Source organism: Lepisma saccharinum, chromosome 4 (assembly GCF_977018435.1).
Source record: "Lepisma saccharinum chromosome 4, izLepSacc3.1, whole genome shotgun sequence".
Lineage (NCBI taxonomy): Eukaryota > Metazoa > Arthropoda > Insecta > Zygentoma > Lepismatidae > Lepisma > Lepisma saccharinum.
Window position 1 is genome coordinate 12,820,237 of NC_139232.1, and position 27,826 is coordinate 12,848,062.

The 27,826-nt window shown below is 38.9% G+C and overlaps 1 protein-coding gene across 1 annotated transcript in view; it reads right to left on the reverse strand.

Moving 5' to 3' along the window:
* Hml (hemolectin) overlaps nucleotides 1–25,888 on the reverse strand; it is a 271,917-nt gene extending 246,029 nt beyond the window's left edge. The window contains exons 1-3 of the mRNA XM_083120321.1: nucleotides 25,523–25,888; nucleotides 9,139–9,243; nucleotides 4,309–4,586 (exon numbers count right to left, since the gene is read on the reverse strand). Of these exons, the coding sequence (XP_082976447.1) occupies nucleotides 4,309–4,586; nucleotides 9,139–9,243; nucleotides 25,523–25,659 (520 nt within the window). The 5' untranslated portion in view covers nucleotides 25,660–25,888. The remainder of the gene's footprint in view (nucleotides 1–4,308; nucleotides 4,587–9,138; nucleotides 9,244–25,522) is intronic.
* Nucleotides 25,889–27,826: the final 1,938 nt, after the last annotated feature.

The following is a 27,826-nucleotide window of genomic DNA, read 5'->3' on the forward strand; positions in this document are numbered from 1 at the left end:
GCTGGAATTCAGGCACTTGTCATAGCGTGAGACCAACTTCTGTATACCTGCGTCGTAGAAGTCTGCCACCTGCGTGCCGAACCACTGTGTGACAGCCATCTGAATTTCTACGTCGCTGTGGAAATGTTGACCGGACAGGAACTTTTTCAGGTGCAAGAACAGGTGGTAATCACTGGGATTGAGATCCGGGCTGTACGATGGATGATCGAAAACTTCCAACCGAACCTGTCCAGAAGGGCTGCAGTGCACCTGGCCATATGCAGCAAGATCACCCCAGCACTGAGCTTACCACGTCGCTTATTCTGAATGCCTCGTCGCAGTGTCCCCAGTGTTTCACAGTAACAGTTAGCGTTCACAGTCTCACCTCTGGGCAGAAACTCGATGAGCAGAATGCCTTGTCTGTCCCAGAACACCGTGCACATCACTTTTCGTGCAGACACAGTCTGTTTGAACTTCGTCCTGCATGGAGATCCATTGTGACGGCAATGCATGGACTGCTGCTTGCTTTCTGGGGTGCTGTATGCAATCCACGTTTCATCCCCTGTGATGATCTGGTTGAGAAAATGGTCATCATCATGGTAACGCTGCAGAAATGTCAGCACCGTGCCCATGCATTATCCTTTGTGTTTGGGCGTCAGTTGTTTCGGCACCCACCGGGCACACAATTTCCGGAACAAGAGGTGTTTGGTAACAATATCGTGTAACAACGACATAGAAATCTGCGGGAAATGGCTGCTGAGTTCCATGATTGTGACGTGACAATCCTCCAATATGCGCTGCTGCACCTGCTCCACAAGCTCGTCCTTAACGGCCGGAGGCCGCCCACTGCGCTCGTCATCATGCACATTTTGCCAGCCTTCAGTAAATGTCCTGCACCAACTACGCACCATCTGCTTGCTCATGACGTCTGACCCATACACCTAGCACAGCTGACAATGAATTTTGATCGACTGTATGTTTTGTGCGTTCAAGAACTTGATCACCGAACGAACCTCGCATGCGGCGGGAGATAGAATAACAGCCGCCAGGTTTCATCGCTGCCGCAACACTACTGAGGACTTTTGGGAGGCATCTTCTAGGACATTCACTAGCCAGGGCATGTGCCTCTCACGCATGTTCAAAACCAGTTTCAATATGCATGGCCTGCCACCTGTGGGCGAGTGGGAAACTTACTTTCTGTATGTGCCTAATACTATGAGGGGGAATAAAAATAATTCAATTTCAATCTAATTGGCAATTACTGTCAACTGAGGTATATTTTGACTTTCTGTTTGAAGAAATGAGCTGAACAAATAGACTATTGGGCATATATAAGGTATCTTTCAAAAATAACCATTTCTAATATTAGGAGGATATCTCCTTTATCACTAGGTAACTTCCTGTTGAAACTGTTATCCAATTATACAACTTCCTGTTTACAAGCACAATTTCCTGTTTCTTTCCTCTTGGGAGTTCTGCAGTCATAAAAATGCATTTCCTCTTTAATTTATGATAAATGAAGATAAGGTAGATGCTCTCACATAGGTAAGGTAAAAGGTAAAGTTCCCTGGGCATATAGCGCCAATGCCATGGAGGCACATTTAGGGGATGTGGGGGTAGGACCCCACACATTCTTGATCTCAGCTATTTTGGAGGTGATGTGATTAGAACCATGCTCAGGCCACCTTTTACCCCCCTCTCAGAGATGACGACAGATACCCACTGATTTGAGGCTGGATGAGCCCCAGATCCGCTTTATGCGAGACTAGGCCAGAAAAACAATTCTGACCTCAGAACCCTGGGAATCGAACCCAGGTATCCCACATAATAGTCAGATGTGCTACGGACTAGACTACCGTGACTCTATCTCTATCTCCCATATATTGCAAATATTTTTTTTCCACTTAAAAGTATTCAACAATTGCAGACAACCTGCTAAGCTTGCTCAATAATGACATAGTTACAAAACTTGGAACGATGTAGAGCTAAAAGAGAAGTATTATAAAACTATGCATTTTCTTCTTAGTTATCATCACTTTTGTATCTCATAATCACAAAGATGACAATGGATGATGATTAGGTGAAATGCTTGAAAGGTCAAACACAAAGAACAGGTTTACACTTGGAGTCAATCTTCAGTGGCAAGATCATGAGTAAAGCATTGAATGCATTTGTCCATTGAAGTGTCATAAAAGCATAGTTCTGCCCACCACCTCTTTCCTCCTCCCCTCAAAAATTGCCTTTCCCTGGAATACTCCATTGACTAGCAGCATTTTCTATTCTATCATCTTTAGTAGATAATTACACTAATTATTGCATTTCTGTTTGACATTGTTAACTTTATTGTTTCCTACAGTTCTCCACATTCATTTTCTTACAGTATTTTCAATCTAATTACAAATAAACTCAGTAAAATATGGTTACAAATTGCAAAATTATAGCTGTACTCATGAACCTTTTGTAACAGTAAATATAATTGTTGGAAAACATGCTCCTGACAGAAGCATGTGAATGCTGTATTTTGATAATTTGGCTTGTTTCAATGGCACTTTCTTTTTATGCCACTTCTCTGCCTTTTTAGGCTATTTGCAATGATGATAAATGATGAATAGATGCAAGTGATGAAGTGACATATACAAAGGTACACTCACACTCTGGTCAAGGTTCAAACCTAGAACATTCAGTAGCAACATCATGGGTCGACAACTTAATGCACTTGGTCACCAGTGTGGCATGTTTTCATTTGTAAATGGATTGATCTTAGTGAGGATGACGGCAAACTGCACCATCAAGATGTAATTGCCTAAGATTGTAATTAAAGAATGACACTTATCTAGCCTTATTTATATAATAATCTTTTTCCTTGTTGCATCATGGCAGTAGTACCATATATGTTAAAATTTCTACAGTTCTGTAAGTTATTAAGTTGCTGTTAACAAAAAATAATAATAATGAAACAATTAAGTGGTTTCTGAAGTTTTTTTTTTTTTGCTAATCATCAATCAAGTCACACATTCATATAACTTATTTTATTAATATTAAACTGTTTGTTTCTTTAGTGGTTAATCTTTCATTTGCTCAATCATTTCATATAAATCTTTCCAAAGATGTGAGAATTCAATGGAGTCTACTAATGTGAGTTACAAATGCTAATAGGAAAAAAAATTATAATGATTAAAATAGAATACAGTATGTTATTTTTAAATTAATCATTAAACAATTAATTGTACACAATATAACAATTACATAAAAATTAATTGTTTACTGCCTACTTTCTAAAACATATTGTCTTCTTGCCGGACCCTGTGACCGAGTGGTTAGCACATCGTGCTGCGACGCCAAGGGTTCAGGGTTCGAATCCCGCTCGGGCTTGGTTGTTTGTGAATGTTCATTCATCAATTTCATCACTCATCCCCATCTTCACAAATTAGCCAAGAGGCACAAAACGCGAAGTAAAATAAACTAAATCAATCAAAAAAATATTGTCTTCTTTAATTGTTGTAACATTCTTGCCTGACATTCTCCTCTGAAGGCACTTATATATCAACCCTCTTTTCCCACATAGTACACCCATGGCTGCATTTTTTGCAGGCTAACGGGGCTATGGCATCTGGATTCACAGCCAGTATAATCCTCTGTGGAACTTGTGCTAGTATCATGTCCATGTGTATTTGTGATTGTCCTTTCTTTAATTTCACCTTATCACATTTTTTTCTCTGCCAAAAGTGGCAGAATAACAACATAAAATACACAACCAAATCAATCAATCAATATTGATACTTGAAATACTTTGTTAGTCACATGAGACTCCATTGTATTTTTGGCTCTTGAGAAAGATATGCATCAAAACATTGACCAAATTAAAGAATTTTAGCCACAAAAGAAACAAAAGTTCTTATTAATAATATTAATTACTATATTTCACCGTATAATTGTTTTTACTAATTTATTTACTAAACTATCTTGGTTCAAGATTACAATGTATGGAATACTCATGAATATACATTAAAACTGAATATAGTCCAAATCAACATATTTAATTTCTTCATGACAGTTTAGTGAACACTTTTCCTGAATGATTTGTGCATTATAGTCGAACTATTACACTTGAAAAAATTTACTACAGTGTTGCAAAGTATGGACTTATAAATTTAATCTTCTGTGTCGCTATCTTTGGTTTCGTTATCTGACATGTTGATCTGATGATGAAAATACAGGGTGCGATGATTATACTGTGGCAACAATAATGCAGTGAAATACAGTATAAAATTTAGTTGCTTCAATCTTAGTTGTAATCCCGTATGCAAAATAATGGAATTTTCCTCTTACCTCCTTCATACAGCTCTTCTTCTTCTTCTTCTTCCATTGCAGTGAATGAAGAAGGGCCTCTGTACCTCCCACCCTTTGCAGGTCCTTTCCTTCCAGAACCACTACTGCTATATGCGTGGCCAGAAGAACCATAACTGGATGAACTGTATCTGGAGGATCCATAACTGGAGGAGCCATGGCTTGCAGTTTTTCTAAAGCTGTTTCGATAAGAGGCATCTGATCCCTCACTGAAAACCCGCTTTTGATGTCCATGGCTGACTGTCCTCTCTGGTATTGAGCTGAAAGCGAGAAGGATATGAAATAGTTATTAATAGGGAGCGGAAGTTGATGAAATGTCATCTTTTATCTGACATCTCGGACATGATGCCCATTAAATGTACCACAATATTACACTTCGTCTAGAACCCAAAAAAGGTAATTTTAAAGTGCATTTTTTTTTCATTTTTTGCCAATTTTCAGTTTTTAGGTCATTTTCCCCGATTATCGGCATTTTTCCGGCATTTTTCGCAATATACGGTGTATTGTTTCGTCATATTTTGTCACTTTTTTCATTTTGGAAATATTCTGGAGTCTTTTCACTATGGTGAGCATAGGCCTATATATATCTGGCAGGATTGCAATTTACGAGCAAAAGAAATGCTGAACTGGGGACAGTCTTTGTTGTGTCGGGGGAAATACCAGGTGTAAGTCTGGGGCAAACTCAGATTTAAGATCAGATAGGGAGAGGCTGGAAATACCCTGGCCAGACGCTGAAACCTGCGGGGAAATTTTTCTGGAGAAAGGTGCGATGTTCGAGTGGGGGGGAGGGAGGGGGAGTGGCGATGGGGAGGGAGCTGCATTTTTTAAAATTTCCTTTTTATTTCAATTTTTAACCTGAAACTAACAAATTTAATGGTCATTTTTGTGCATTTTACGTCATTTCTTCCCATTTTTTAGGACATATACCTATATTTTTTAGGTCATCAACTTCCGCTCCCTAGTTATTAATAATAGCACGTGATGCATGGAGGGGATGAAATTGCTGCTACAAAATGGACTGAGATCAAACCTAGGATCCCAACACTCTATGGCAACAGTATCTACTGAACTCCACAGGTAATATCCAGTGGTGGCTCGTGTTGAATCAAACTGGAGGGGTGTTATTAATGTGAGTTTAAGTGACAAATTTTTAATTTACTTAACAGCCAACATGATAAGAAATTGTGATATTCTTTTTCACCTATTATTTAACAGTATTACAAAGAAAGATGGAAGTAAGAATAGATTAATTGATTGATTGACTTGGTTTATTTTACTTCGCTTTTCTGCTACTTTTCGCTAATCACAAAGAAGGAAGTAGGAATAAACTGATATTTAGATTTTGCCATAGCATTTTCTAACATAACAGAGGGAAAGAAATACAGGAGGGAAGTTGCCAGACAACTTTGCCACATTTTCAGGAATTTTTAGTAACATGCTAATCAAAACATGTATTTTAGATCAACATGATACAGACTACATCATATTATAATGCAAATTTACTCTTCACTGAATACATAGAAAAGTAAAACCAATGCATATGTGTGATAAATTTACAAGTTACAAGAACCTGTAACGACCTCCGTCCAGAGGTCACTACTTATATAAGTCAATGTTTTGTCCATAATTGGGCAAATGTTACAGGATATTCTTTAAGCTGGGCTCAAGCGTGGAAGAAATATTTCTAGGTTTATGGCTCTAGATTTAGAATTTCTAACTAAATGAATTTAAAAGTGAATATTTTCTCTCATTCTCTTACTCTCCCTTCCTCCTCATTCTTTCGTTACAAATGTACTTTAAATACAAACGGTGATTGTTACTGCAAAGATGTTAGTTATGTCATGTATAACGTAGAGTTCCTTTTCAAATTACTCAGAAGTGTTTTCTCTATTATTCAGTAAGTACAGTATCTCCTGAATCTGTATACTATGCCGGTGTGCTTCTTCAAATCAGAGAATACCCTTTCAATGGATGCGCTACTTGCAGGAATTGTTAAAATTACAATAAAATTATTTCCTAAAAAAGCTTTGAACAGGCTTGCTACAATTAAATATTTGCCAAGAGCAGAAACTGAAAGTTTCATAAAAAATGGCAAAATCAAAATATGGGATACATGAATTCAATACCGATTCATATTCATCTTTTGGAAAATTCTCATAGTAATTTTGGAAATTGCCAAAATTTAGTAAAAAAGTTATTCTAGTTTCTGACTTTCAGAATATCTCTTGCTTAACTGGCCTTTCACACGTATCAACAATCTTATAATAAAGTCTACAATACAAAGCATTAATTTCATTACTAATCACAGTGTTTGTTATTATAGGCTTCATTGCAATGCCAAAAACATACGATCACCTTGCCATAGAATGTAAGCCGGTCTCCGTGGCGGAGTGGTTAGCACATCCTGCTACGATGTCAGGGGTCCTGGGTTTGAATCCCAGCCTGGGCATGGATGTTTGTGAGTGACTATTCATCAATTTCATCACTCATCGGAATCGTAAAGTAAGGCGAATTCTGCCATCTTTTTTTTCTTTCTTCAGAATAACACCGAATTTTACACTTTAACGTGAAAAACTCCGTGAAATATGCAATATAAACTGGGAATAACACTTCTTCTCTTCAAAAAGAATTACCTGAAGCGCTATTCTGTCATTTGTAGTGTAGCTGGTGATGGTTCGATTCAAAAGAGATTATCATGCTTCATTTATTGCAGACGTGACTGACAGTGTTTAACCTCGTCCTGAAATAGAATTCGTGCAGGGGAGTTCTTCCCAGAAGGGAAATTTCAAAGGAACGGGAAAATTTTCAGGGGGAAGCACCTGTTGTGTTTCAGAGGGACGTGCGTGTGTGTGTACACAAAACGGTCGCAGAGGGATTTTTTGGCATTGTTAGGGAAATGTGGTGTGTATGATTGTGTTCAAAGATTTGGGTGTTATCATTCAATAAACATTTCATATTAAGTGACTGATGAGATGAAATAGTTTTCCAAATAGAAGAAATTTTGGTATTTCTCACAAAGGTAAGCCATAATGATTTTGGCCATTAAAACTATGTAGAATTTGTCTGAATTTTCCAGAACTAAAACAATGTAAAAATTTTAAACATAGAAAGAACAGTAAAAATGCATGTAAAAATAACACCGAATTGCAGTAAAAAATAACATCGAAATTCAGAGAAAAATAAAACGAAAACTCGAAGTTCCTAATCATAGGAAATGTATTATTAGATGTAAGAGAATGGTAAAAATTAAGTATGAATGAGAAAAGTATGGGTATTTTATAACCTCCCCGGACAAAAAATTAGCCACTTCCTTTATGTCGATATAGGTGGCATTGCACGGGTACCATGTGGCCACATGACCCCTCACCGTGGACGTATGACCCTGCAGTAAACAGCACATCAAGATGGGCCAGTAAAGATGTGATAAACCGACAAAAGGGGGCGATTGAGTTTGGGCATGCTCATGGGCACACAGTTAATGAAGTTTCCAGATTCGTTGCTGTATCAACGCAGACTGTGAAACGTGTCTACAAGGAATAGTGTACATGAAACATGGCGTCAGGACTGCGGTCGCAAACCAATCCTAATCCAGAGGGACCGAAGACGAGTTTTGTGCCTTGTCAGTGGAAATCGGTTTCAACCCCGACAGTAATTGCTGTTATCCGTGAATGCAGGTCCATCCCTACCAATTCCTGAACGAACATTATGCAGGGAACTGCATGCAATGAACATTTGGAGTCGAGTACCATGCAAGAGGCTACTGCTCACAACAGCACATAAAGCGGAACGTCTTCAATGGGCTCGACAACACCAACGCTGGACTGTAGGGGACTGGAAACGTGTAGTGTGGTCCAACGAATCCCGATTTTGTCTTTTCCTCAATGATGCCAGGCACAGAATTCACCGACAGCCCACATTTCATCTGCAGTGTGTGGAGGGGTGTGGTTCAAGCGGGAGGTGAGTCTGTGATGGTGTGGGAGTGTTTTTCATACCATGACTTTGGCCCACTCATTCAGGTGTCATATTCTCGGTGACCAGGTGTTGCCATTTAACCAACATGTTCATGCTGACTATGCTGTGGACAATCCCAACTTCCAAGATGATAACTGACGTGTGCACAGGGCTAAAAGTGTGTATGCATGGTTTGAAGAACATTCCGGCACCTTATCATGTCTGGTCTGGCCCGCAAAGTTCCCTGATTTGAACTCCATCGAAAATGTGTGGGACTATTTGGAGCAGTGGGTAAAACGCAGACATCAGCATCCCTGTACTTTGCTGGAATTATGAGATCTCCTGCTGAGCGAGTGGATCCACCTCGATGTGGCATGCCTGCAACACCTCGTGGAGTCATTTCCTCACCGAATCCAGGCCAGAGGCAGCGTTATCCGGTATTACGTAGGTTAGTTCCCAAGGGGGTGAATATTTTTTTATCTGGGGTGCTTATTATTAATAATAATGAATAAACAAACACAATGGCATGCCATAACCCCTTCCCTGGCCCAGTATTTCTAAAAGAAAGGACACCAAAGGCAGGAAAAGATCGCAAAATGAGGGAGGACTACTAAAAAAGGTAATTCCATATACCTACTGAAAAGGTATATGTATCACCTTCTCCCCTTTCGAAAATTCTGGTAACGCCATTGAACAAACCGCACAAACAGTACTGCAAAAAATTTATTTTAGACAATATCAGATATGAATTTACGAATTTATTAACTAAGAGAAACATCTTATTCAATTAAATAATAATGAAAAAAAAAATTCAACAAGAATTAGAAGTATGTAAGAAGCTAAAAACAAAATCGTCCTTACCTTTGCATTGTTTCTGGTGAGGAAAACCTTTCACGTGAGAACGATCGTCCATATTCTCCCCGTTTTAGAAAATTAGGTAGGTTGTCATACTGAACAGAATGCGTCCTGAAAATGAAATGTATATATTAGTGCATCAAAACACCTTGATGAATTTTTCTTTACAAGGATTTTTTTCAACATAAGCTGAGAAACAGGCATAATAAAAATAATGATAATGCTATCCCTCTATTCTCAGTTCTAGGTTAGAATACCTAACAATTAAAGTTAAACACATGTGATTTTTCCAGTTGCAGAGTTGCCCTTTCACTGCTGTTAAGCACACACGGTGTCAGAAAAAAAAGTGGTAAGGTAGAGGAAACAGCCACATTTAATATACAAATAAATACATTACAATTGCGTTAAAATAGCATTTTAAATCTAATTAACCTTGTTTGTTTGTGGGAAATGGGTTGACCATGGGGGGCATCCGCCCTCGCTCCCCCCAACTGGCATTAGGTGTCACGTTTCTAATTGTAGACAATTTGTAGTTAGTTTCTCCATAACATTCAAAAGATAGGTGTGAAGCAAAATGTTAGATGTACGAAGTTAAATTTTATTCTAATATTATCATAAATTGACTTATCTTGCAGAGCCATGGTGGTCCATGTGTATGACGTCTGGCTACTATGCGGGAAACCCACGTTTGATTCCCGGGTAAGTGATTTCAAGTGGGAATAATTTTCCACCTTGCCCCTATGTAAAGCGGTTCTGGGCTTTACTCAGCCTCTAATAAATGCGTAGTTTTGGGTAGTAAAGGTAGCCGAGCTGGGGTGTGGTGCTGACCACATCACCTCCAAGAAAATTGTCAACACTCCAGTCTCCCTATATGCCTTCATGAAACGGACAACTTTACCTTACCTCTTCTTGCAGAATGTTTAAGCCCAGTTTACCGTATTTTGAAAAATTCTTAGACTCGGAACGGAGACCGCCAGTTTTATTGCAAAAGCTCTATTCTACACTGGAAACAGCAGTCAGTTTACAGTAATTTAGAACGAGTGCAACACAATCTACACCTGCAAAACGTGCAGTAAAAAAAAATGTATGAAGCTACTGTTAACTAAACACACGGCCATGAAATGAGGCGGGTGGCAGAAGTTCGCGCTGTTGCCACGTCGGAGCACAACCCCGTGTGTTCGGAGGTTTGAGAGAATGAAAGATATCGTTGCAGAGTTGGTCTTTGTAATCCATGTGATATAAACTGACAGTATTTGCTCGAAAGGTCAGGGATGAGACAAAAGTGCCCCGGAGAGACGCTCTGACGCTCGACCTAGGCAACGCAGCCCGGTTGACGTTGCCACACAGTGCGCGGGAACCATCGACTTTTCTTCCGCCCTCGTTTTGCTTTTCCCATATCAGCGGCGGCGCCAGGATTAATCATCTAGGTGTGCTGAGGGGGTGCGGAAAATAAGAAAAACATTAGACAGGCATGCAACCTTTCAAAACTGGGGGTGGGGGGTCGAGAACAGTTTACTTTCCCTTGGTAGATAAAGCTTAGTATAGTGCGGGAGCAAAATTAGCAAAAAGCGGGGCGGAACTGCTACCCTAATTCGCCGCCACTGATTAACATAAATTACTGATAGAAATAAAATTGAAATCAGCTGAAATTTTTGCTCCAGTATGAGAAATATCAAGTAGGCGGAAAATAAACCGTTTATCAACAATGCAATAAAGAAGAAGGGGAAAAAAACAAAACTCACATAACTTAATCAAATTAAAGCTAGTGGAAAAGCAATAAAAATAAATCACAAATAATGTTGAAAAATATTAAATAAAAGTAAATTATAACCACCAATTAAAAAAATAAAAGATAATAAGATTAAGACCAATCTAGGCATTTATCGAAAACCACAAACATACCACTTGAAGAAACAAAAAGAAGAGAAAATTCATAACAACAATACTGATGAGAGGAGAAAAAACTGCCGCTGATCTTCATAGAGGCTGCCGCCAGTACAGAAAAGCATATATATATATATGCACTTTCTTAAAAGTGCTTGTCTGTTGCATACGATAATAACGGTCTTACTTCAGTATCCAACATTCGGCGGTCAATATGACGACATGACATAATATGACACTCTAAGGGTTAGTGTTTTCAGTTGAACGTACGGGGTGCTGAAGGGGGTGCGCAAGAACCCTCTCGCGTCCCCCTTGCGCCGCCCCTGCATATGTGACACCAGCACAATTCTACCCAGCCGCCAATTTTCATGGCCGTGCGTGTAAGTACCAAAAATTACGAAAAATTTCAGTTGTGACTTTCCACGACGAATTTATCGAACTTGGGAACATTTTGAATGTGCAGACCAAAAAAATACACATCTCTGAACTGGCCAGGAACAGCAAATTCCGTTCTCTTGTTCCACTCTAAACCTGCAAACCAAATTGTAATGATCTATTTATCATGATTTGGAAACAGGGAGAAACTTAATACAACACAAAAACATCTCCAACATTGCAATGGAAAATGTTACAGTGAGGAATGCTGCAACCCGCGATACATCGACGTTATTTGGGTTTCAGACGTTCAAGGATCCCGACCAATCTGAAGGTTTCGATATCCCGTTCAGTAACTTACCTTTTCTCCGATCAATATTAACAGATGATGTCGTCATCAGTATAAATATAAAACATATCAAAAGAATAGCTAAAACATAATACAAGAATAGCATAAACATAAGTACATAGGATGAGTATGGAGAGGACAGTATAATAGACAAATAGATAGTGAATAATAAATAAATCTTGTGTAACCGTCACGCAGGAAAACCGTTCTTCAGATGAAAGCTTTAACACAAACTATTTTGCCTGTGATTCATGCAATACTTATATCATATTATAATTTGAGATACGTTAATACATGTGAGCAAATGAACATATGACAATGACAATGCAAATTCTTTCGGCACTAAAACACGTGTAAATTTTGACAAGGTACTCGAATGAGAGTGAGACGCAGAAAGAGATAACATGTTCAAATGCTAACTCAGGACTTAAATAATAATAATAATAATAATAATAATAATAATAATAAAATCGTCTTTATTAGAGCGGGCGTGTTTCGGCCTCGAGGGCCGCTCTTACAACAAACCCTTGGTCTGGGTGATTAATACAAAGTAAAGTAAAGGTAAAGTGCAAATGGAATATATGAACAGAACATATCCTGATTGTATATTCCATTTGCACTTTACTTTTCCATGAACCCCAGAGGTCCCGGGTTCGAATCTCGGACTGGGCATGAGTGTTCTTTGCGAGTGTCTCTTCATCAATTTCACCATATCATCTCTCATCCTCATCTTCGCGATTAGCCGAATGTTGCAGCAAAGCGAAGTAAAATAAACCAAATCAATCAAACACTATGAAGTTTATTCTGCTGTACGTTGTGCGTTTTACATATTGTTATAAGTTAATATATTATAACATTTTTCCTACTATGCCTGCAGTTTTCTTAGCGTCGTGAGAATAAAAGAAGAGACTGTTTCTGGCGTTTTCTGAACGACTACTCTATTTGAAATTCTATAAGTTAAAAACGTGTGGTCCGATGGATGTTCTTTGTGAGTGTCCGTTCATCCCCATCGTCGCCATTAGCTAAAGGTGGCAGAAAAGCGATGCTACATAACAAAAATCCAATCAAATCTATCTCTTGAAATACTGTTCTCATTTACGTATTTTATACGCAATATGTCTAGCTCTACCTTTTATAGTATGGGAATGACAAGCGGATAAAGATATACAATAAAGATGTACAGGAATTTGGGCTGTGCGTTGATGACTCAGTGAGTGAGAGCACTCTTTCTTAGGATACAGAGTGTCCAAAACGTCACGGTTGAACGTACATAACTTTTGTACAAAAAGCGATACAGACATGAAACTTACACTGGGTATTAACTTTGTATATGTGGATATTTTTTAAACATTAAACAAGAAAATCATGCCCTACATGAACGTTCAATATGCGAAAAAGTTACTAAGGTGTAAAAAAGTTTTTGTAGGAATTGGTAAAATGTAATGTGGAGTCGCTTGCAAACGTTTTAGATGTGTATCGATGGTCTCCGTGGGTTTTTATCGAATTGGAAAAAAAACGACAAATGTTTTATGCGTTACAGACGATTTAGAGGGTTAATTATGACATATTCATAAAACAGTGTGTTATTTTGAAATTACGAGGTGTATCTGCAACAGTGGCTGTGTTAGAGGGCAATACCTGATGTGCCGGACATCTGGCTATGTTATTCAATCACTATCCAGATGAAATAAAAGAGCTAAAATTTATCGTACAAAAAATAGGTAGGTTAGTTTTAGTACGATAAATTTCAAATCTTTCCTTTCATCTGGGCATTAGCCAATCTGTGTATAAAGTGGACTTAAGAAACAATTCGATTCATAATATTAAAAATAATGGTGAAAAATATCGTCGAAATTCATTTATGCACAATAAATGTTTAACGCCGGGGAAACAAAGACCTCCTATCAAATCGTTTTCATGATAAATCAATGTCTTTAAAGGAATTACAAGAAATTAATTTATGCATTAAATTAACTTTGGTTGTGAATGTGTTCCTTGGACGTATTTTCCCGGCTAAGTTCATAGAGAAGAAAAGCAACAACAAACTCCTAATTATTTTCAAGCCAACTGAATTTATTTTTAGATAAATTTATCTTCTATGCGGCGACAATTTTCATATCTTTAAAAAGGACCTCCCCGATGGCGCAGTGGTAGCGTGTCGTCTTGTAATCAAGGGGTTCCGGGTTCGATACCCGGTGGAGGCACATAGTGGTTCGGATTCCACTTTCAACTGTAGGTCCAGTCCCGATTAGCCTTACTGTGCATAAAGTGGACTTACAACACCAATTCAATCAATCATATCTATAAAATATTTTGCTGTAGAACAGCGAGACATCGACATTAATCTTCTTAACACAAACTTCAGAGATATTGTCAATATTTATGTAGAATCTAACACGAATTAAACAAATGCTTAATATGATCATTACTATCTTTACCAGATTATCCAGGAAGGACGGATCACTCATAAGGATGTGCGTGTGTGTAAAAATTCCCAAGCAATTTTGAAATATATAAATATTTTTAATAATTTCCAAATAGTGCCGAAGGCCACTCTTCCCAATAACTTTCCAGTGAACCCTTCCGAATGTCAGGAGCTTCAGCTGTGAGACATTGTTAGTTCCGCTCACAAGGCCGTAGAAACACAGTCTTCGTATATTTCGCCCATACTTTTCAGCTTGGTATTTCAATTGTGTAATACAATAAAGATGTTCAAAATTAATAAAATTAGTTTAATCAATAAATGTATTGTTCAAATGCTTTAAAATAATTATAATTCGGACTTAGGAAGTAATTTTGCCTTTGGGTAATATTTACACAGCGCACATCCTTTCCTCCTGCCGGGTGAATTACTCACACACAAACATTTCAGTCGCATTACTCTGCGGTGGGGAAGGGGGTTAGTTCGTCTTTAGGATGGTGTAAGGCAGTGGCGTGCCCAAGGGGGGTTGATGGGGGTTATAACCCCCCCTTTGGCTCAGCATTCCTAAAAAAAGAACGTTAAAGGTAGGAAAATATGACAAGATGAGGGCTGACTACAAAGAAAAAGTATACATAACCCTTCCCTTTCGAAAATCCTGGGCACGCCACTGGTGTAAGGTGTCCATTTAGAGGCAAATTGACCATAAATTTGGTGTTTGTGAAAAGTTTTATGGAGGGTTGTTAATGAATTTTTTTTTTGGGGGGGTGTTAGGGGAATGTTGGGTGTGAGTGGTATAAATCACTGTTACACTGTACTGCTGCTATATGTATTGAGCATCAACTGACAGCAAAACCGAAGAACTTCCATTTCATACAGCCCCGCGTGTTCACATTTGGTACAGGGCTGCAAGATGACCCATTAACAGCGGAGCACGCGTTCACAAAGAAGATAAATTAGATAAAAGTGAAAAAAGTAGCAAAACTTTCCTCCCGTGCCGGAGAAATGCTTTTAAGTTTCCTTTGCTTTCGAAATTGTCGCGTGAAATTGCGGCGAAAACTATGTTAACTTAAGATAACTTCTGCATTTTCAAGTCAAAACTAAAAACATTATGTTTTATATTAATTAAAAATGTGTGATCTTTTTCTATTCATTAATGGAAAGTTATGAGTCTACCTAACACAATCATAGTGTCCGGTGAAAAAAAAATTGCTACAAGTCTTTAAAATAAGTACAAAATATGGTACGAAATTCCATTTTCATGAACGGCCAGTTTGCGGCCAGAAAACAACATAATCGATTATTTCTCTAATAGTTTCCTGCCCAATTTAGTTGTTAAGGGAGCTGTTCATGTTTGATATCCTTATAGAAAAGTAAAATTTTCTATTTTTGCCGACTTTTTGGCATTCTGGATAAATGAATTTTCTCAAGTGTAATATTTCGACTAATAACAATAGCCTGTGAGGGCTTACCTACCGACTGCCGGCCTTACTCCCACCTGCTGAGGTGGGAGATCATCCAACGTGACGTGTGGTCATCTCGACGAACTCCCAGTGGTTGTTGTAGGTTTCCATGACCGTGTTAAGCTATAGACCGTGTTAAAAATGTAAACATAAACATTGATGACGGTCTTGCCAGGTTCCACCGGAACTTCCGGTTTAGGCCAGTCCCTGTTGTTTCCAATACAGAAACAGCGGCATTCGAAGTAAGATATGAGCACTTGCTTTCATCAGTTGTGCGACGATAATTATTTAATTATTTGCTAAAGTTTTACCATCAAGGAGTGGACTTGTTGAATTTTTGGATGATCAACTGCAGAGCAGATTAATAAAAGTAATCGTGTCTTGGTGGACACCAGTTGTACAATACCACGGGCAGTACACGCACAACGAACTCAAAATGTACAAAAGTTTAGATATATTCAATTATTTTGTAATTGGAAAAGTGAGGGAAATAGAATGCCATAAAACTGGTGATATTGTTATGATTAGAGACCGGATGTTTAGGCACTAAAACATATAAAATAGGCAGGCAAATAAGCACTTATAATTTTCAAGATAGGCAGTAAAATAGTAACACCATGAAGCCTTGTTTCCATGATTATGAAAAAATATAAATATGCTGACCAAGGCAGTAATTTATTTTATTAAAAACATAAACTAAACGTAAAATATCGCATTTCTCTCTCTCTTAAGTCGTACATCATCCCTATGTTGTTTCAACCTATCTTTCAGTCTCTTTTTTGTTTCTCCTATGTACACACTCTGACATTCTTTACATTTTACTTCGTAGATAATCCCTTCCGCTTCCTCTTCTCTGTTTTCCTTTTTCTTGTTTGCATTCTTCGCTATTCCTAAGATGCTTCTTCCTCCCTTCCTGTAAGTTTTAATGCCCGCTTTCCTAAGCACTTTGCATATCTTTTGATGTACGACTTAAGAGAGAGAGAAATGCGATATTTAAACACACGAGAGAAACAGGACATGACATAGAGTGGGATGAGGCTAAGCAGATAGGAAGGGAGAAGAGAATGCTAGTGAGAAAATGGAAGGAAGCCAAGGAAATAGAGAAGAAAGGTGAAGAAGACACAATGAACTGGAATGGGGGACTGAAGTTAAACAAAGAATGGAAGAAAGTGTTAGAAAGAGTGGAAAGGACAAAAGAGAAAGAGGAGAGGAGAAGGGAGAAAAATGAGGAAAAAAGAGCGTGAGATATTCTATATGAATATCTCTTCACATTCTATATGAAAGTAATTATGTTTAGCCTTTTAGGTGAAAGTACAGTTGGAAAGTGAAAGGCACCTGCTAGAAAGTTCCTAACAACTTTCTAATAGTCTGGAGGGAGTAATGTTTGTGTATATATAATGCCCTTTTTGTGTATCTTGTTACTTTTGTACTTGATACAGAGTCTGATGAAGACCTTGCTAGAAGGTTGAAACGTTACGTTTAGTTTATGTTTTTAATAAAGTAAAATAGGCATTAAAATACAAATAGGCAATAAAAAAGGCAATGAAATTTAACTCAAAATAATGAAGATAGACATACAAAAAGAAATAGGTGTTTAAAAAATATAGAAACATACCTATACATTCTTTATAGTTGCTTAAAATAAACCAGTAGCTCATGATTAGGAACGCAGTCCAATATTGGACTTAATAAATCACTGCAAACAGGAGTCATGTCAGCCCAAAATTTTCCATGTATAATGGCTACACACAATAGTCTGACAAAAGAAATTGTTGGCTGCTTCCAACCAGTACGCAAATTATTTAAATACACACTTTATCACTGCACACAGGGTTATTTCAGTTAAAAATTTACACTATATATTCCACACAGCAGTTCGAACTAAGAAACTGTTTAAATGCATTTCAAGTTTGTACTGTACGGTTTAGCAGTCTCTGAATAATAAGCACTAATTGCGGTTGCACATCACAACAAGGTATTTCTTCAGGTGATCAACCGACAAGTTATGTCTGCGATCGGACAACACATTTTTTTAGAATTGAAAAAGGTCTTTCAACCTCCACAGATGTTACCGGAGCATACTTAAAGCACGCGAGAACATGTGGATCTAACTTAGTTTGTATATTTTCACCTTTCAGAACATGTTGAATTGCCCTTAATTTGTCCAAGTCCTTATTAGCTGTAATAACTGGCTAACATTTCTCACGAACAGCCTGACCTTCATCACCTGCTACAGCACAAATTTGGTCAACTGCAGAATGAAAACGGTCCATAGAATTTATCAGTGTTTCACTTCTCTCTTCCAGTAATGTTATTGTGTCTGGCAAATTTGAATAATGGGTGGTGATGAATCCTAAGTCATTTCGCACAACAGAATTGTTCAAAAGACGCTGTGTTACGCGCATTGATGTTGCATCATCTTCAGATAGGGAATTAATTATTTCAGCCACCTTCTGATAGTTGGTCGAGTAATATACTGCAGCAGATATCCAAGTACCCCATCTAGTTAGTATTGGCTGTCGAGGCAAAGCAAGTTCAGGGGCTGTTTCTTTAAACAAAAGAACCCGGGATGGTGCTTTGAGGAATATTTTCTTAGCATTGGAAATTAAAGTCAACTTCGGGAAATGAAACACGAATTTCCTCTGCAATTTTCTCCCAATTTTAAAGAAAATGCCTAAAATAGGCAATATCTGGCATTTATGAAATAATATAGGCAATATCATATGAAATAGGCAAAATTAAAGTGCCTTTAAATGAAGCTAATCCCTCCCTCCCCCCTGGCTTTCGCAACATTCGTTTTCATCATATCTCTAACAGGAAAGAATAGGCATTTTGCCTAACATCCGGTCTCTAGTTATGATGTACGCTGAAGTGAATATTTGCCAACTAATCTTGCAGAAGTAATGACTAATGAGTAATGCAAATACCAGTATATGTGCCTTCAACTTCGCCTTGTCTCCTGAGGGATGTAGGGAAAATTTATGATAAGACATGGCATGCCACTTTTGCTTGCATGAATTTAATCCAAACAGTAAGGGAGAATTCACACCGAAGCGACAAGCGTCAGGCGACGTGTGTCGCTTGGGAACGAGCCAATCAGCAGCAACGTTTCACAAAATAGAGGCATGGGCGGTAGCAGAAGTATGCGTTCGGCTGGTGTAATCCTCAAATGGCACGTGTTGCGTGTCGCTTCGGTGTGAATTCTCCCTAAGAAAGCTTCCAGACTGAAGCGACAGCGACATGGCGATTTCACACAGAAGAGACAAGCGACACAGAAGCATTCACCACGCATGCGTAAACAACAGACCGAGGCGAGAAGATGCACGTGATAAAACGGCCCACAGAGCTACACGCAAGCGATAAGCGAGACCCGAGCTACACGCAAGCGATAAGCGAGACCCAATTTGTCGTGTCGCTTCGATTCTCACGTTTTTGTTTATTTCTGAAAGTTGGTTTCCAAGAAGCACGTGTAGCTTGTCACTCCAGTCTGAAAGCTTGCTTTCGAATCGAATCGACACTACAAAAGGCACGTGGACTGGGCCATTTTCTCAATGCCTTGCATCGTGTCGCCTCGGTCTGTTGTTCTCGCATGCGCGGTGAATGCTTCTGTGTCGCTTGTCTCTTCTGTGTGAAATCGCCATGTCGCTGTCGCTTCAGTCTGGAAGCTTTCTTAGAATAATTTTATAGAATAATTTCACAGTGTAAAATATTCGTGTCGCTTGAAAGCGAACCCTCAGTAATCAATGCAAACTTTCGAACCGAAGCGACACAACAAGCTGCACGTGTCGCTCGGAGTGAGACCTTTTCTCTATACGGTATGGTGTCGCCTCGATCCGTTGCTTTCGCGTGCATGGTGAATGCTTGCTTGGGTCTCGTGTCGCTTGTCACTTCTGTCTGAAATCTTCCTAAGAGACCTTTCAGTCCGAAGCGACACGCATCTCTAGGGAGCAAACCATCAGTAATCAACACGACAAGCTGCAAGTGTCGCTCAGACTCCAAATGGCGTGCATCGTGTTCAAGGGTGCCCATCCCCCCAAGGCCAATGGCGCAATCCCGCCCAAATCTCGTCATGCGTCCCCCCAAATCATGAAGTATCACGGACGTCCGCAGGATTTTTTCCAGGGAGGGGCAAGCAAGGTAATTTTTCCAGGGGGCAAAGGAGGCATATTTTTCTCCATAATAGTGATGCCCCCTAAAAACACTATTTTAGTCTAAAATTATCATGTTTCTTCAATGAATTTATAATAATTAACATATATTACTGTGACTGAAATGAAATTATGTGTGAAATATATAATTTTTAGATGGAAATTCATTATCCCGGGGGGGGCAGTAGCCCCACTTGCCCCCTTCCGGACGCCCATGTGAAGTATTTAATTACGATAGCGTGTCTATTGAAAGTAACGTTTTTAAGCTTTATTGAACACGTTACTTGATCTGCCCTTCCTCCTTAAACAGACGTTTCCATTCCCCAGCTAGACCATGGATGCATTACCCCTCAAAATGTTTTGGGTGAATACGTAAAAATTCATTTTATTTGAATACAATAGCCTGTTAAACTGTCCATATTTTTTAATGGTTCGAATTTTCGAAATAACGGAAAGCTAGCAATCTCACGTGTCATAATTACATAAATATGAATTTAAACCGTGTTTGTGGTTGGAGAACAAGATTTTAATAACCCACAATTTGGGTATTTAATACAAAGTCTTACACAACTTAATATCGAAAATTGCAGAACCCTAGCTAGAAATTCCTAAGGCCGGGACAAGAATATAATAAGGTGCCTCCTTCATGGAACTCACCCCCTCTGCTTGGGGTCATTTCATTTTTTTTAGTAATCCATAGCAATAATTACATGGATTTCATCTTAAGTGCAAATTTCACTTGCTAAAGCAAAATTACCCTGCAACAATGAGTTAGAAATGCAAATTTGACACTATTTATTTTCCTGTTTTATCGAGTAATGTGCACGGCGTTACTATGAAGTCCAGAGTTAATACAACTATTACAGCATACTCTACAGGGAATCAATAATACAATAATATTGCTAATAAAACCATATCATCAAAATGGCTTACCTGCTTTAAATTAAGCAGTATACAGACACCAAATATTATACGAGATTTTAAGAAATTATATTTTAAATAAATATCGAGAATTTTGTTTATGTCTTGTAATGCAGCTACATTATAATTCTTCACAATCGTCTCATGCAAATGCCAGACACGCACTTTTGTAACGCAATATTGCGAGCGAAGCGAGAAAGAAAAATTTTATATCCATTTCTTTGCAGACTTGCAAGAATATTAATTTAATGGGACGTCAATACTTTTATAGGATCCCTCGATATTTACTCTTTTCCAGCTTCTCTTTTCCCATGTTCGGCGCCGAAACGTGCGCATACCATATCGCTAAATGTAGTTCCCAAATATAATGTTCGAACCCTAAAGAAATCCCTTGACAATCTAACATTTTACACTTTATTAAGAGCCCGATATCTCCTCCCCTCAAATTTAATATTCAATCCTCCAACCAAAATTTTGGACTTACTGTTGATATTGAAGAGTACCTAGATATTACCACCTCCAAAAGAAAAAAATCTCCGTCCCCAAACCACATTTTTCCCTACAATCTGAGACGTAATATTAATACACAAGAGTTGGATATCCCCCCAAATTTAATGCTCAGCTCTCCTAACTAAAATTTCCAGGATAATCTAAGATTTTTTGTGATTTGATTTGTTTTATTTTACTTCGCCTTTTGTGCCACTTTTGGCTAATTTACGAAGATGGGGATGAGTGATGATATGATGAAATTGATGAATGGACACTCACAAATATCCATGTCCAGGCCAGGATTCGAACCCGGGACCCCTGGCGTCGTAGCGCGATGTGCTAACCACTCCGCCACAGGGGCCGGCGATAATCTAAGATTTAACACTGATATTCAATAGTCGGATATTGCCCCCCCTCCCCCAACGTTTAATCCTTAATCCCCCACCAGAATAAAAGAGTCGATTTACGACCCAATGTGTAAGAGTTGGATATCTCCCATTCCTTAATATTATTACCCGTTACAATTTCCTTGGCAGTCTAGAATTTGCTATTTATGTAACAGCACTGGATAGTTAATAACGTAATTCAACTTGTGCAAAATGCTGTACAGTTTCACATCAAATTTCCATCACAAATAATCGCCCCCCCCCCCAAACCCACCTGTGGGCATCGCTACCTCTAAATACTTCATTTTCTTCATCTAATGGATTAAATATGGTGTACCTAAGGTGTAAACGTATTTAAATTTATTTTGGAAAAATATAAAAAAGTTGAATTTTATATTACATTAAGAAAAAAAATCCCCCCAAAAATATTTCGATGACCCTGTGGGCACCCCTGATCGTGTTGCCTCGGTCTATTGGTCGCCCATGCACCGTGAATGCATGCTTATAGAGTAAAGGGTCCTGTGTCGCTTGTCACATCAGTGTGAAGCCCCGGTGTCGCTTCGGTTTGAATCCTCCCAAAGAGACGTGTTTGTCAGCAGCACAGACGGATCCACTGTCTTGAGCTGGGTACCAATTCTTTCTTGTTCCGCTTATATCCACAGGCTTATTCTCGGTATGTACTTCGGAAACCTACGAAGTGATTCTTGTCGCAACAAATTTGTTTCCGATCGAAGTGTGTAATCATATGCTACACAGCTGACACCCCTTTTCCTTGTAGAACAATCTCCATTTCGTCGTTTAACATTAACGCCCACAGCACTGTAAACGTAACCGGATGTTCGAGGGGTACCAGACGAGTGAGCATGCTCCGCAGAAGCTCCGCCTTTAACACCGTCTATTCATTCGTAGCTCCCCAATTTCCTCACGATCGTGGGTGGCTACCAGTCTCATACACAGACGGAAATCTCAGGAGAAAAGTTGTTACGCTTGCCCCAGGAGACTCCAACCTGCGCGCGTCCCATAGCTGGAATCCAAAGGATGACGTCTTAGAGCGCGCGGTTATGGTGTGGGACACTATTTCGACTATAATGCACAAATCCATAACAACTAAATTTTAAACTCTTTTCAGACCGGAAAAATGTTCGCAAAACTATCAGAAAGAAATTATGTTCGTTAATATTCACGAGTATTCTGTACATCCCAATCTTGTACCGAAGACAGTTTACCTAGCAATAAATGAGTACCGATAATATCGGCACGATTGAAAAAATCTTCACATAATGGTCGCACCCCACTTTTTTTTTTTTGCAACAAACATTGCATAAAATGTGCGACGATTATCGGGTGATATACGGTAAATCATTTCTATCACTCTATAAGTTCTTATACATAGTCCAAATCGTGGTTTGATCGCTTTATTATAATATGTCGCGAAACTAGGGCTCTAAGTTCCCATCTCGAATACATGACAGTCAGAGACGAGACGAGACTGAAACCATGAGCGTCGGGAGGGGGGGGGGGGGGTCGAATCCGACCTGAAAATTAGCATCGTTCATTTCAAGTTGCAGAAGCTTACAACGTATTATTTTTTAACAGAAATAAAGTTCAATTAGTATTCGAACAGAATAACCAAGTAAAAACTGCGTTAGATCGAAAAAATGAGTGTACATTAAAGGAACCAGCAGATGCGTAACTTGGAGGAGGCAAGGGGCATTCAACTAAAATCTTCCAAGTTTATTAACATTTTTATATAATGGGTATTTTCAGTAACCTCCTGGGACTTTGCTCCCCCCCCCCCAAGTTAGGGCCCAGTTACGTGAATGGGAACCAGGCTATGTTTTCATATTCTATTATTTAATGCAAATAATAAATGACTTTATAGTTTTAAAAATTGTCAAAATTAGAGTTTTATGTGAGAGCTCACAAAACATAAACTTTACGACTAAAATTTCCTCCCAATTTTTGTGTAATAATGTTAATAACCATGATGATAATGATTGTCATTATTTATACTATTCAAGTTTTCTCAATGACCAAGCACCATACAAATATTTCTAGCGACGCACATTTCAAACTCGAGACAAGAATTAGACCAAATTCTTCGATTGATTGATTTCGTTTATTTTACTTCGCATTTTTGACACTTTTGTCTGATCGCGAAGATGAGGATGAGTGATGATATGATGATACTGATAAAGGGACACTCACAAAGAACACCCTTGTCCAGCCCGGGATTCGAACCCAGCGTCGTAGCGCGCTGTGCTAACCACTCCGCTACGGAGGTAGACAAATTCTTCGAGACGAAGCATACGTCTGTAGCGTTGTCTCGATGGCAGACCGCGTTCGGTGCTGAACACAAAATCTCGGCACCAACGGTCTTAAGTTCGAGCCATGGCGTGAATGTCCTTTCATCAATTTAATATAATCACCATTCATTGAATTCGTCAATGTCTGTTTAAACTATTCAACCATCCCCTTTCCTAAATAGTGGGGACTAGAACATCATCTTAATTTCCATGATAAAACTTACAAAAAAGTTTCCATACAACATTCCAGATTGAAAGCTCTGGATAAATAGCGCACTCAAATGCAAATGTCCATCTTTCCTTCGTTCAACAAGATAATACATGTGGGCATGATAATTAAGACTGCGATTTTCATGCATTTAACTTTTTTTTTTTTGCTTATATTGCTCAGTTAGATGTTCAAGGATTTCATAACAAAAGGAAAGAAAGCATTTTTGATGGGACATTGTTTTTTTAGGTGATTTTGTGGAATTTTGGAACATTTTAACATTTTTTAAACATTATCTTGTTTTCTTTGTTTCCAAGAGAAAAGATACATTTTTGTTAGTGTTTTCGTTTATTTTCTTAAAAAGCAAACCCACTTGTTTCTTGCCAGTACGAAAGTTTCAAAACAACTTTGGTCAAGGAAATCTGGTAAATCCTTCCTCCTGGAACAAGAGACCTAGTATGACAAGTGACTTAGAAAAAGTTCAATGGAAAATAAGTAGCCAATAAAATGATTCTGGTTTTGAACAAAAAAAGAGAGGCACGCTATGTTGATATTTTGTCTGGGAAAAAAAATTCTACTGGAGAACTATCAGGAGACTTTCAAGCGGGTGACGTAGTTTACTTCAAGTATGCTCCTCTAGTATCGGTAGAGGTGGAAAGTAGCTTTCCAATGTTCAAGTCTTTGTTAAGAGACAAACGACAGTCACTTTGATTTGACAAGTAACTTATGTTGTTGTTAGTGCATTATAATGCAGGACTGGTGAAATGAACATGTCAGTTTGTTGAAAAAAGAGCATTTTGAAAATTTTATAGAGTATTTTTGGTGGTTTTTAGGGCATTATTGTATTTTATGGACCATTTTCTGGTACTTTAATGTGTATCAAAATCCTAGCACCATTCAGTGGCGGATATAGAAGTTCAGTTGGGTACATCACCGAGAATCCATTCTAACTTACATTCGCACTGTTTTATAAACAATATTACTGTGAGAGGAACAAACCTGACTTTCATGTTCTGTAGATTGACTTTCATGTAGTGTAGATTGACTTTCATGTTCTGTAGATTAGAATACTGTTTTGAAAAAATAGGGGCTAAAGCCTAGAATAACTGGTTATTATTGCATGTCGTTATCATAATTCCTTCCATTGCTACGGCAAACTGAACAAATAGGCGAAGAGTAATACGAATAAACAAAGAAAACAATTTGCACAGTAGTTCGGATTCAAATTTAACCTCTAGGCCCAGTTTCGACTAGTCTATCCTGATCACAAAGTGGACTTAAAAGATATATTCTCGAGTCTTCAAAAGAATTAGGCGTAATAATATGTCCAAAAAAACAGGTAGTTGGGAGGGGCGATTGCCCCTATCACCCTCCATGTGGATCTTTGCTTGGTTCTAATAACAACACTTGAAGAATCGCAAAATTCACGGTAGCTTACTTACTGCATAGGTTCCTCATCCTGTGATGCTTGCTGAACATCGGGATATTGGTCTCCCCTCAGAGATGATGCTAACGGTGCAAAACCCAAAATAAGGAAAGCCCTCAGCAGGTACTCGTGGGAGGATTTCTTCCTCGACATGATGCTTTCACAGTCCAACAACTACAGTCTTGATCTCAGTCTCATTTGGTGCCAATACCACTCTGGAATCGGTCTTGCAAAACAGTGGGGGTGCGCGTTTAACGAACCTGTTACAGCATCATCCCCCTGGAAGAGACTGACAACAGAACTGCACATGCAAGAGTTAAAACTCGGCGTCGACAGGAAAAGGAAGTGATAGCAAATCTCGGTAGATATTCTCGGTGGCAGAAATTTTCAGCTCAGATCTCTGCGCGTGCCGTGGCACTCTTCTGTCACTTGGCAGAGGGTAAATTCGGAGAATGGGTGTCAGCGGTACCGGGAAGGAACGGTCCAGAATGTAGGTTAGGACGGTGTTACGCGAAAAAACCTATCGTTAGTTCTTTGGAAGTGGCTTGAAAAATTGGCATACTTCAGTTTTCGACGAGTCTTCTAGGAAACCCAATAAGTAAGCTCGAATATCCTGTGCCGTTTAGTCTGGACGCTATCCGGAATGAGGTCATTAGAAGAAACCACAGGGTTGACTTCCTCTGAGGTTTTGTGCACGTTTCCTGCATACGGTTATGTGTTGCGCCATTTCTGGCCGGTGCCTCTGAGTGACATTTGGGACAGCGGAAGTCGGTGAAATAATCTATCCGAAACACTGCCGCAACCAGATTAGCCGTTGTCGGTGCAGTCGAACCCTGCCTTTTCGGAAAGCCTCGCTGGAGGATTGATCGGAACGTTGTCGAATGAATGAGGTATCATGTTCGGAAGCCGACAAACTTTAGCGCTGCGATGACCAGAGAGACCTTTCTGCATGATAAGAAAATGAGGTTTCTCTGCATATTCACTTAGTTCTTTGACATATTCTGCGTTAACTTTGCACAGGCTCTTTTGCAAGATTCGTGCACACTACTGTGCAGTGGCGGATTAACCGAGCTTACGGGGACGTTGTCGGATGACCCTTCCCCCCTCTATCAAGGGCGACTGTAGGATTTTTTCTCGGGGGGGGGAGCAGAGTAAGATTTCATATCTTCCCCTTCAGTCTTAGAAACTTTTATTATTGTTATTGTAAAAGAAGTAAAAGTAAAAGTAAAGTGCTCCCCTGTGCTTTACCACCTCGCCACGAAGGCGTATAGAGGGTGTGGAGTTAGGGCCCCACACTTTCTTCATCACGGTCGAAGATGGGGGTGATGTGGTCAGCACCACGCCTCTGGCCTCTTTTACCCCACAGAGTTTCCTCCAGAAACCTATTTTATACGACGCTGGGTGGGCGCCGGAGATGCTTGAACAGGTGGAAAAATCCCGGTTCTCCCCTGCAGGGAATCGAACCCGGGTCTCTCGCATGGTAGTCACACGCCCTAACGACTGAGCTAACGCGGCATTATTGTTATTGTTTCTATTATTGTTGTTGCTTAATAATAATAATTATTATTACTTTACAAATCATAAAATTCAAATTGAATAGGCATTTCTTTGGCGTTGTATACAAGTTCAGATTCGAGTCTACTATTTAAATATAGGTAGAAACTGGAATCGCCTTGTATTCTTTCCAAAACCACCTGTCACTTTGGTGATGAACAGTTTTGTGTTTTTTTGTAGTTTTTACAATGCAGAGATGTCAAACAGAAAAAAACAACTTAATCTACGTCCTTCATGGTACCTCTGAACCATGTTCTAACATGCTGAAGGATACTGTAAAAAAGTAATCATTCAAAATGATGGATTGTGAATTATCAAGGTCAGATCCCGACTTCGGGAAATGATTTGCCGACTTTTCGTAAGCCAGAACAGCCGAGAAATTGCAAAGGATCTTATTTAAAAGAGGTCAATTCTTGATATTTTCTGTCCTGTAATAAGTGTCTGAAATTTCTTGAAATTGACAATTTTTATTCCAGAAGTGCAAAAACAATCACTTGAAGGGAAAGTAAATATTATTTGTCGTAAAATGTAGAAACAATTTCAGCATTCGAATTACACGCTCTTTTCCAGATAACTTACGAGAGGCAATTGCCGCTCCCCCCCCCCCTACAGCCGTCCTTGCCTTCTATAATGAATGAATTAAAAATTTTAGGTCTTCGGCACATATGTTCATTTTGTATCTTTCAATGCATACGAGGAAATATCCCCTTATAAAACTTTACCTGACAGCAGGGCTCGAAATAGAAATTTTCACGAAATGGAACGC